Source organism: Podarcis gaigeae, assembly GCF_964106915.1.
Source record: "Podarcis gaigeae genome assembly, chromosome: Z".
NCBI classification, from domain to species: Eukaryota; Metazoa; Chordata; class Lepidosauria; order Squamata; family Lacertidae; genus Podarcis; species Podarcis gaigeae.
In genome coordinates, this window is record NC_139691.1 from 6,726,564 (window position 1) to 6,739,094 (window position 12,531).

Here is a 12,531-nt window from a genome sequence, read left to right on the forward strand (position 1 = left end):
CCTTTCCAGCATTTTGGCCAAAACCATCACTATGGTTCTAGCATTCATGGCAACGGAACCAGGATCCTGGGTGAGAGACTTCCAGAGGCGGCGCGAACGGTAATGGCGGTCCTCTTCTACTAGTGAGGAGGAAGCTCCGCGGAAAAGGGTCGTCCGCTACGGTGAAGCGGAGACCCACTTTGGAAACCCACAAGCAGCAAGAGCCGGTGGTCTTGAGACTCGGTGGGCGCCAGAAGCGACCCCCAAAGCGCTGAAGGAACCCCGTAAGGGGCTCCGGAACGTGGAGGGGGTAGCGGCGCTGTGAGTCGTTTCGCAATCCGCTGAGTGAAGCCGTGCTGCTGTTGCCGGTGAGCGCTGACCTCTCTTCCTGGAAACTTTTGATTCGGAAAAGCAACAACCCGTGAGTAAAGAAGGACTTTATAAAATTTGAGACTAAAAATTACTGAATTTGGCTGAAAGCGGAGCGACGTAATACAGGAAGTCCGTCTTCCGCTGTCACTGAACTTCAAAGCAAAGAGCTGGAGGAGTGGAGGCAAAGAAAGAACTTTTAACTTAACTGATCTGAGCACCCACTGAACTTTCTTTTAAGTAAAATAAGGACTTTAAGCACTTGATTTCTTGCTTCCTATTTGCATTGTGATACCTTTCTTCTGTTGGAACTACAATTTGAGTAAGAAACCCAGGGGCTGGAGCTGCCTGAGCAACTGAGCAGTCAGTTTGCAGATCTGGCTACTGTGAATTAAAATTTGCAACAATCTGAGGGAGTTTGGACTTGCTACTTTGAAGCATCATTTGAAACACCAGTATGCACTGTTTGAAACAATGTGGCTGCTAATACTAACTCTGCTTAAAATCTGTTATTGAAGGTTCCTGGACATTAAACTTGATTTTAACAATTTTACCAGAATTGATTTCTTCCCTAAAGACATTTTAAGCTCCCCCTAGAGGATATGGGATTTACAGCAGTGACATTATTTTACTTTCCTTTTCCCGGCCTCCTGTTTGACTGTCACCATCTGGGCTGCTGCTTTCTCATGGGAACAACTCAGCTTGACCTTGACTTTTAGATAACTTTGGAATGAGTGGCGCAAGAAAGAGGGGAAGAACTAGACAAACAACTTTAACAACTTTAACCTCAGCCTCACAGACACGCAGATCATCTGTACCTACTTTGCCTTCAGAGGAAGAAGCTGCTTCTCTGCCATACGCAGGGGAGGGAGAAACTGTGCAATTACAATTGGAAGATATGGCCTCAGGAGCAACTGCTTCTATTTTAGAGAAAATTTATGAAAAATTGGAATCTCTGGATAAGAGAGTGGAATCTCTGGATAAGAAAGCTGATGAGCAAACAGCTAAAATTGATCAAAACACAGAATGTTTAAATAGATTAACTGGACAAGTATCACAGAACGTGCAAGCAATTGGACAACTGATGGAGGCCACAGTAGAAAATCGGAAATTGGCTGAGGATACTAGCCAAAGACTTGGAAATTTAGAACAAGAGGTAAGACCACTCTGCAAACAAGTAGGTGAACACCAGACCTATCTTTCTATGATAGAACTGCGGAATCGGGAGAGTAACCTAAGGATAAGGTCAATACCAGAAGCGGAAGAAGGCAATTTAGCTGAGTTTTTGACTAAAGAATTTTCCAAGTTTTGGAACTTAGAGGAAAAGGACTTTAAAATTGTATCAGCTTTCAGGCTTGGAAGACTTGCAAAGAAAGAGAAGCCCAGAGACTGTTTGATAACATTGAGATCAAAGGAGGAAAGGGATAAGATTTTGGGCCTACACTACGATAAGTCACTGGACATTTTGGACAGAAGAATTGAAATTTACAAGGACATTCCTAAACAACTGTTGGAACTTAGATCTGCCTATCTTGAATTGGTCAGATTGCTGAGGAGCAACTCAATCATCTTTAGGTGGGAATTTCCCCAAGGACTATCCTTTACCTTCAGAGGGAAGAAGGTTAAAATTAGAACATTGGAAGATAGAGATAAATTTCTGACTGCATACGGAGAGGACCTTCAAAAAGGAATTGATTTACCTTCTGGGCCTGGAGCACCGGCGGTACCTGCACCCTTGGAACCTGAGGACCCAGCGAATAAGATACCACCCCCAGGAAAATAACCAGATTTATTCAGGATGTCTCTGCAACTTTTGAGCTGGAATATAAATGGCTGTAACATCCCGAAAAAAAGGAGGAAAATATTTTACATATTAAAAAAAGAACAATTGGACATTATTTGCTTACAAGAAACACATGTGACTAGGCTCCATAGAAAAGTGCTAATAAACAAAAGACTTGGCCAGGAATTTATATCTTCGGACAGAGTAAAGAAGAGAGGTGTGGTGATATATGCAAAAGAGAGCCTGTCACCTAAATTTTTATTTAAAGATGAACATGGAAGAATTTTGGCAATTGAGATACAGCATAAAGGAGAGAAGCTTTTGATATTAGGAATCTATGCACCAAACGAGGGGAAATCGGAATTTTATAAGAAGCTGCATGAGACTATGCTGGACTATCTGGATTACAACAACATCATTATGATGGGAGATATGAATGGGGTCGTATCAACTAACATGGATAAGTCACAAAGCCAAAATGTTACAAAAGACGGCAGACTACCAAAGACCTTTTTTGAAATGACAGACAATATGGACCTGATTGACATTTGGAGAACAAAGAACCCCTTGGGAAGAGAGGGAACATTTTTCTCTGAAGCCCAGCTGACTTGGACAAGAATCGACCAAATATGGATATCTAGAGGTCTGGCACCCAAGGCCAGAAAGGTGGAAATCTGCCCAAAGACCTGCTCCGACCATAATGCAGTAAAGATGGATATGACACTACTACCAACCGGCTCCTTTAGATGGAAGACGAATGACAATTTGTTTAGAGATCAGGAGATTATTAAGAAGGCCCAAAAAGCTTTGAAAGACTACTTTGAGATAAATATGAACACTACGGTGGAAAAAAGAATCATCTGGGACGCAAGCAAGGCTGTGATGAGGGGGTTTTTGATACAACAGAATGCTGTAAAGAAAAGGACACAAAATGAGAGGAAAGATAAGATCTTGGAGAAAATTAAAGAATTAGAGAAGAAGTTAAGATTAAACCCGAAGTCACAGCCGACTCTGAGAGAAATTAAACTTTATCAAGCACAATACTCTAAATTGATAAACCAGGAAATAGAGTGGATGATTAAATTAATGAAACAAAAAACTTTTGAATCGGCAAACAAATGTGGAAAACTGCTAGCTTGGCAGCTGAAGAGGAGACAAAAACTAAATACAGTTACAAATTTAGAGATTGAAGGAAGAAATATTCAGAACCCTGTGGATATTAGAAAGTGTTTCCAGAGATACTTCAAAAAATTATATACTCAAGGGCCGCAAGATGAGGTTGAGATTAAACCATTTTTGGAAAAAAAATGGATTACCAAAATTGTCACAAGAAAATAGATCAATCCTGAATTGTAAAATAACATGACAAGAGATTGAACAAGCCATTCAGAACATGCAATTGGGCAAATCCCCAGGGCCAGATGGGCTGACCTCCAAGTATTATAAGACATTAAAAGACTATTTGATACAACCACTGATGGAGGTTAGCAATGAAACTATGGAGGGGAAGAGGGCGCTGGAATCGTGGAAGGAAGCTTTTATCACATTGATACCAAAATCAGAAGCTGAAAAGACACAACTTAAGAACTATCGTCCCATTTCTCGTTTAAATGTGGATTACAAAATATTTGCAGACATTTTGGCAAGTAGACTTAAAAAAGTTTTAAATGAAGTAATTCACAAGGACCAGGCAGGCTTTCTCCCAGGTAGACACTTGTTTGCTAATACAAGGAACATTACTGACATCTTGGAACTTCTGCAAACAGATATAAATACAAAAGCAGTGTTAATTTTTATAGACGCAGAGAAGGCCTTTGACAAAATCTCCTGGAAATTTATGAAGGGAAATTTAAAAGAAATGGGAGTGGGACGGGGTTTTGAGAATGGGATTGACACAATATATTCAGAACAAAAGGCTAAACTGATAGTTAACAATGTGGTTACAGAAGAGTTTAAAATTGAAAAAGGAACACGACAAGGCTGCCCTATTTCCCCTTTGCTATTTATTTCGGTTCTGGAGGTGCTCTTGAATATGATTAGAGGGGACCGGTTGGTGGAAGGAATTCAGGTCGGAGCGAAACAATATAAACTTAAAGCTTTTGCAGATGACCTAGTTTTGACCCTGCAGGAGCCAGAATCTAGTACGAAAAGAGTATTGCAACTGATTCAAGACTTTGGTCGGGTGGCGGGATTTAAATTAAACAAACAGAAAACCAAGGTATTTGTCAGGGGCTCAGGAGCAGAGGCACAGGGAAGAGGGGAGATAGAGAGCGAGGGGGAAGAATCCGAGGGGAGCGTAGGAGGGGACAGTGGTCCGAGGGATTCCATGAGCCTCTCCAGCGAATCGGAAGATTCACAAAAGGGGGCGCCAGTGGCCAGGGGCAGGGGGTTCCCAAGGGGAACGCCCCAGGAGCAAGGGGGCAGCAGAGACTCCCAGAGCAGTAGTTGGAAATCAGGACCAGCTTCCCCACCAGAGCAGAGTGGGGGGGAAGAGTCCCAGGTATCGGGGCCAGTGCTTTCCCCACCAGGGAGAGGAGACGAGGCAGAGCTGACCACGCCTCCATCGGAGAGTCAGGCAACGGAGGGGAGGTCAGATCCGGCCAGTGTCACGGAAGAGGGAAGCAGTGATAGAAGCAGTGTAACGGTTAGGAGAAAGGTCACTGGGTTGGCGCGAGAAACAAGTTCGAATGTACAGGAGCGCGGGACAGCAGAGAATGAGGATTGGGAACCGGGTCCCAAAGCCCGCCGGAGGCAGGGGGAGGAGCTGAGCGACTCAGCATCGGAGGAGTCCAGAAAGGGCAATGCCCCGGTGGGCAGGAGGACCCAGAGGAGGAGAGAACAGCGCAGAAGGTGGAGCAGGGCTAGGATCTTAAACTGGTGCGGAAGGGGAGGTGATTCAGACGGGACTTTGCCGATCTAAGGTCTAAGACGTAGGGCTGCACGCTCTGGCGTTGAAATGGAAACTAAACTTTAATAAAGACTTTTGTATATAACATCCACTGGGCGTTGGTCCTCTGTGAGCTGGGACCTAGCGGCAGTCCTGACAAATGCATACAAGCATTGCATCCTATGCAAATTAAGCTGATATCTTTAACATCATGCTCCCTACCCTTTTTGTCAGAAATCATCCCTTCTGGACATGGAGCACAATCATAGAAGCAGACTTCTCTCCCTCCTTCTTTTTCCTGCTGTAACCTGGATTGCAGTTGTCATTGCACACAGAATGAGGCAGCACCTCCATGAAATAATAAAAGATAGATTAGCAATAAGAGAGTAAGGCTGGATCTTGACACATCCAAGAAGCATTTCAGTTAAACATGTTGCAAACTTTGTATGAGAAATCGGGTTGGAAAAAAATGGAACTCCACAGGGCCATCTGGTGCCACAGTTTTATAATGTATTAAAAAGCATATAAAGCACTTTTTCTTTGCCAATGTAGCTAAGTCCTAAGAGAGGATGTTGAGAATAGCAATGCCAGGAAATTTCTCCCCCACTAAGGCAAGATCTTCCAGCAAGGGCAGCGTAGGATGAAGCAGGTCTTGGCTTCAGACGATGCTCAGTCCCCAAACCCTCGGCCAAATATACAAGTAACTTTCTTAGCCAAGGCTCAGAGAACTGAAGCTGACTGAGTCCAAGGAAGTGTTGTCTCCTAAAAGGGCATTCTGGGGCAATGGAGGGGTAGGACCAGGCAGGCAGGACTTAAGCTGATTCCTAAGCTCAGTCTCAGAGTAGTGAAACCCTGTTCAAGGAAATGGGAATCCTGCCTAAACAGTACTCTATCTTCCCTTCTTAAAGTTCATTCGTTTGGTCTTCCATGAATAGCACAGAGAACCAAGCTGAGCTCAGGGAACCCCCATAGGATTGCTGCCATGGGGCAAAATAAAACCTCTCCACATTAGATGCTCTACAATTCAAGGTGTTTGGTGGGGGGCACAAAGGCCAAATGTTTTGGAACCAGGAGATCTCAAAGATGGTCTCATCCCTTGGATAACCAGCTGAACACTGCACTCGGGAGGAAAGGGTCTCCTGCAGATCCCATTTCTCGACGGGTTCATTTCTGTTGGCACCCACCCTTTGGCATCTCTCTTCTCTATTGAAGGCCTTCCTTTTTCAACAGACCTTTTCAGTGGGGATATTCATGTCAGTTTGCATTTCTTGGTACAGAAAGTACTGATCTGATATGTAGAGAAATTTCCTATTCTAATTAATTCAAGAGGGTTCTGGAAGCTTCTCTGTGTGAAAGAAACTGGTGCAATCTGTAAGTTTCTAGCTGACACGGAAGTTTCTATTCTCAAGATAACCTGCACAGAGGAAATGATGATGCAGGTGAATGACAGAGCCCTACCTGTGACCAGATCCACTGGTCAACAACACAAGGGTTTTATATCTTTCTTTCTTGTTCAGATTCTGACTGATGGTCTTGCCAATGACACACATTGTGTACGAGGATGGAAACCAGTAATTTTGACGATGAGAGGTGTGATGATAATTTCCCCTGAGTATTGATGTTCCTTGAAATTGCATCATGAGAGATTGAAGTAGTAGGGGTTTTTTCTATCTGAACTCTACTATTTTTTTCTTCCTTGAGTGAAATGCAGTTGGTTGCACTTAGCTAGGAAGGCTGCTTTGTCCCTGACTAGAGATAAATTATCACACGTGGCTCACACATACTTGGCATACATCAACATCATCATCTTTACCCAGCCTTCTCCATAAAGTTCCCAGGTGAGTTGTACACACACACTGTTAAAAATCTGGGCTTAAAGCAATGGGCACCCAAGTGGTGGCTGCAGACACCCAGGGTGTCATCAGTGCCTCCCATGGAGCCCATAAGGGATATTATTTTTCCAATTCTGATGGTTTATGACATTTGTTTGCATAATGCACAAGAATATCTAAACTAGCAATTTTGGCATGGATAGGTGTTATTATAATTTCCCTTGTGTGCTGATGACATTTGAAGTTGCATAATGAATGGCAAAATTTTTCCTTTCTTTTCTTTTTTGAACTCTACAACAATTATTTTCTTCTTTGAGATATATTTAGTCAGTGGCACTTGATGAGGAGGTTGAAGGCCGCTTCTGTCCTAAGGAGAGGTTGCAAGGTAAAGGTAAAGGTACCCCTGCCCGTATAGGCCAGTCTTGTCAGACTCTAGGGTTGTGCGCTCATCTCACTCTAGAGGCCGGGAGCCGGCGCCGTCCGCAGACACTTCCGGGTCATGTGGCCAGTGTCACATCGCTGCTCTGGCGAGCCTGCACCAGAGCAGCACACGGAACGCCGTTTACCTTCCCGCTATAAAGCGGTACCTATTTATCTACTTGCACTTTAAGGGTGCTTTCGAACTGCTAGGTGGGCAGGAGCTGGGACCGAAAGACGGGAGCTCACCCCGCCGCGGGGATTCAAACCACCGACCATACGATCGGCAAGTCCTAGGCACTGTGGTTTTACCCACAGCGCCGCCTGCGTCCCCTAGGAGAGGTTCTAGTTATTGCTAAATTTGTTCCCTGCATCACACCCTAAATTCCAGGGGTGCCAACTTGAATAAAATATGGGGGGGGCAGGTAAGCCCCACCCCACATAATTGGTCACAAGAAGTGGCACACTCACAGCATTTGAATGGCAGTGCCCATTGATCTGAGGGGGCCTGGACCCCTCTAATATTTTTTGATCAATCTATGTTTTTGGCAGTTATGCACAGTTTCTGGCCCTGATTTATAAATCTGGATCAGACTCTATAGGGTCCAAACTAACCCAAACCTGATTTGCCCTGCCCTGCATCCACATCCAGATCATGATCATGGTCCAGAAAATAGAGTTCCCCCATCTGGAGGTGGTCAAGAATAAGACACCAACACAGAGGAAACTGATGAGACACAAATTTATTCAAAGATCAAGATCAGAGGTCAGAGTGAATGATATCCCAGGACTCCTCAAGCTCTAAGATATAGACACACACACACACACACACACACACACACACACACACAAACACACTATTTTCTTCCCCTTATTAGGCTTTCCTTGTTGTTCAGGTCAGACCTCAGCACAATGATGTAGCATTTAGGGAAAAAGATGCAACCCAGTAACCCAGCACTGGAGGACAAGATGGAGAAGACCTCCACGGCTACCATGTATTTCCCTTTGGTGCTCAGGTAGGTTGGAACAAAGGTCAGCCAAACACTGCAGAAAACCAACATGCTAAACGTGATAAATTTGGCCTCGTTAAAACTGTCAGGTAACTTTCTGGCCAGGAAAGCCACAAGGAAACTCACAACGGCCAGAAAACCCATATAGCCCAAAGCACAATAAAACATGGCAGCTGAACCCTCATTGCATTCCAGGATGATCTCACTCTTCAGTGACTGCATGTCTGTATCTGGGAATGGAGGGGAAGCACTTAGCCAAAGGGTGCAAATGGCAGCTTGAAGGAAAGAGCAGGAAAAGACCACGCAATTGGCCAGCCCCTTCCCCACCCATCTCCTCATTCTGGATCCTGGCTTGGTTGCCATGAATGCTAGAACCACAGTGATGGTTTTGGCCAGAATACTGGAAAGGGCCACCGAGAAGACGATGCTGAAAGTCATTTGTCGGAAGAGGCAGGTCCCTTTTCCAGGCTGACCAATGAAGAGCAAGGAGCAGAGGAAGCAGAGAAGGAGGGAGATGAGGAGGAGGTAGGTGAGGCTGCGGTTGTTGGCTTTGACGATGGGAGTGTCCTTGTGCTTCACAAAAGTCGCCAGCACGAAGGTGGTGATCAGGGAGAAAGCCAGAGTGGAGACAGCTAAGCTGAGCCCTAACTTTTCTCGGTAGGAGAGGTAGCTCAGCCCCCTTGGAATACACCCTGTTTGGTCCTGGTTTGGGTAGTTTTCTTCTGCGCACTTGACACAGGCATCCATATCTGGAGGATGGAGGGGGAGAAGATGGAACAATTAAAAATGTCAAGATAATGACCTACATCTACCTGAAAGAATCGGTTATGGCAGGCAGTGAAAGTGGTCTGGTTTGCCAGAGCTTGAATCTGGATTCTAAATAACCTTTATTATATGTAAATTTACATATAACTTAGACAATACATACAATACACACCACAACATAGACACACCATAGACACTAATTTCTGATTCCTCTCATTGTGCTATTTTACATTTTGTTAGTCTATACACATTTCATTGTTATTGTTTTCTTTCCCATTTATTATCAAGAAAAATTTACTATGTATTTTCTCTATAATTCAAGATTCATTCTAAGTCTGTCAGGAGATTAACATTGTCACAGTAGTTTTTAAGATATTCTTTAAATATTATCCAATCTTTATTAACTTTCTCTATTGAGTTTCCTCTTATTCTCCCTGTCATTTGGGCAAGTTGTAAATATTCTATCATTTTCTCTTGCCAATCCGTTTTTGTGGGAATGTTATCACCTTTCCAGTTCCTTGTTATCCAATTTCCAGCCGCTGTGGTTGCATACATAAAAAGAGGTCTAAGATTTTTCTTAATCTCCATGGACATGATACCTAACCGGAAGGTTCAGGTTTTTTTGAAATTGAGAATTTGAAAATCTTTTTGAGTTCATTATATATAACATCCCAAAATCCTCTTATCCTATTACACTCCTACCACGTGTGCATAAAGGTACCTACCTCATTTTTACACCTCCAACAAGCATTTGAACTATTCTTATACATCTTGGCCAATTGGGCTGGGGTTAGGTACCATCTGTATAACATCTTCATCACATTTTCTCTAAGATTATAACATGCATTGAACCTGATGTCCTTCTTCCGCAGCCTTTTCCATTCGTTCGTATATATATGGTGTCCAATATCTTGGGCCCACCATACCATAACCAATTTCTCCTCCTCCTCCAAGTCTGGAATAAGGCTTCTGAGCCCCTGTGTTCTGATTCAATACATGATATCCAATCACAGAACATTTCAGGATTTGGGCTACTGCCATTAGCCCTTAAACTCTAAATTATGATGCGTAGCTTGGGAGTTTAGACAGCCAATCACACTGAGAGTGGGAGTGGCCTAGCCCTTCAGAAATGTATAAAAGCAGTTGCTATGCCCCTGTTTGCCAGTTCTGTTAGTTCAATAAAGTTTCTTGCTGTTACCATTGTGTCTCGCTTCCCTGAGAATGAATCCCGCTTTCACAATTTTAAAATATTCATCTCATTGATCGCATTGCTGATGTGTGTGATTTAATGACCCCTTAATAGTCTGTGTTTTAATGGAAAATATATTGTTATTTAATGGAAAATATATTGGAAAATATATTGTTTAATGGAAAATATATTGTTATTTAATCCTATCTGTCAGGACCCCTGACACTATCTTTTTTCCAATTATCTCAATGCAGCATATATCACTCCTCTCATTAGATCTTCACAATATAAAGGTATGGTGACTTCTGTTTCAGTGTATCTGAAGAAGTTTGCATGCACACAAAAGCTCATATCAAGAACAAACTTAGTTGGTCTCAGAGGTGCTACTGGACATTTCCCGCCCCTCCTGTTTGGTAAGATAGTGACTGGCATAAGGTCAAAATGTCCTTGTTTGTTTGAAACATAATTTTTAAATAAAGCTGCTTGTTTAGTTTTCTTTAACGTATGTATTGCAGAATGCATTCAAGGGAACATACATTTTCCAAAGTAAGGAGGAGCGAGCATATTATGCTAAGTGAGTATCTTGATATCTCTGTCCATGTTGCCTCTTACCCTTCTGATTAGAGATCGTCCCTTCTGGACATGGAAAACAATCATAGCAGCAGAATTTCTCTCCCTCCTTCTTTTTCCTGCTGGAGCCGGGATAGCAGTTGTCATTGCACACAGAAACTGGCAGCACCTGCACAGAAACACGAACAGGAGCTTAGTAGGAATATATGAACTCTCATGATGAAGAGAGTGTGCATGGGCCAGCTGGGTCTGTGGACCCTAAATCAGCATTTCTCAACCAGGGGCCATATAGCCCCCTGGAGGCCCCCAGGATATTCCAAAGGGGCCACAGGTGAAAACCGCATAAATAGGGGTCCATGACAAGAGACTAGGGGGCCAGGTTTCAGTTGTGTGAATTATTTACTCTGCCTAACGTGGAGTGGATTACTGTCATCATGCCCAGAATATGGAAATATCAAGCAGAGATAAAGTAATTAAACAAGAAAAGAGATAATGCAGGATTTGACCAAAACAAATTCTGGAAAAAGGAAGAAACTTTCAAAAGTGCTGAAACTTGTTTGCCTCTCTGTCATTCTGACTCCATTCTCCAGATGTTAGCAGATTATACTACACCTCCCATCATCCTTGATCATTGGCTATCCTGCCTGATGGTGATGGGAGTCGGAGTCCAACAACATTAGGGGACCCAGCGTTGATTTTGATTTTTTGGGGGGATGGATCTACACTCATGCTTTATAAGATTAAGAAAGGGTTAATGAAAGATTTTCAAAATGTAAGAGCCACATTACGTTTAGCTTAGAACGTTGACAATGCATTATTAAAATGGGACACGAGAGGGGAACAGATGTTTTGTAAGTAATGAACGCTTTTTTAAGCAATTATGTTTTGGAATGATATAGTTAAAATCATTCTAATGACATTAAAAAGGTCAGTGTACATCCAGCTCTGGTCTCAGACTGCTACATCTCACCTGATTAAAGCTTTTATGCCACACAATCTGATCATCATAAATGGTTAACTCCTTGCCAAAAGGAGCCTGAGGGTTCAGTTTTCCAACTTTGGCTCTAATCACTGAACCATTGGGGTAAATCCTCCAGTTTGTAACATCGAAACCAACAACTAATTCTGCATTTTCATTAAAGTATACAACATCTCCAGCACTGTTGTTGAATACAATGCTCTGTAGAAATTGATGGACCTGGATTGAAGAAAAAAATAGTCTATGGCAGAAAATCTTAAATTAACTGGAGATTCAAACACCCATTGGACAGAGAATTTACTTTTTTCTCAGAGCCAAATTAATCTGCAGGAAGAATCAACTCGGTATGGATATCTAATCAGTATGGGTATCTAATGAACTAACATTAAGAACTAAAAAAGTGGAAACACAACCTAGGGCACTCTTGGAGTATAATTCATTACTGTTGGAACTAAGAAGAGAAGAAAATTCACCTTCAGGTGGAGACTAAATGAAGGCTTATTAGACAATAAAAATTACCTTGCAGAAAGCAGGGGAAAACCCTGAGAGATTATTTTGAACTAGATTTGAAGCAATGTGTGGATATAAATGTGGTTTGGGGCACAATTAAAGCAGTAATGAGAGGTTTTTTTATACAAAAAAATACTCTGCAAAAAAAAGAGAGAGAAGAGGGAAGAAAAAGAAAGAGTTACTAGATGAACTGATTAAACACGAAAAACAAATAATTAAAAAACCAGGAAATGAATCAACA

The 12,531-nt window shown here is 42.6% G+C and overlaps 1 protein-coding gene across 1 annotated transcript in view; it reads right to left on the bottom strand.

Moving 5' to 3' along the window:
• Positions 1–8,124: 8,124 nt before the first annotated feature.
• The window catches only part of LOC310837097 (vomeronasal type-2 receptor 116-like), a gene marked incomplete at both ends in the record, with an annotated part of 14,480 nt that continues 10,073 nt past the window's right edge, over positions 8,125–12,531 (bottom strand). The window contains 3 exons of the mRNA XM_083723162.1: positions 8,125–9,026; positions 10,844–10,970; positions 11,772–11,999. Coding sequence (XP_083579288.1) covers positions 8,125–9,026; positions 10,844–10,970; positions 11,772–11,999 — 1,257 coding nt within the window. The remainder of the gene's footprint in view (positions 9,027–10,843; positions 10,971–11,771; positions 12,000–12,531) is intronic.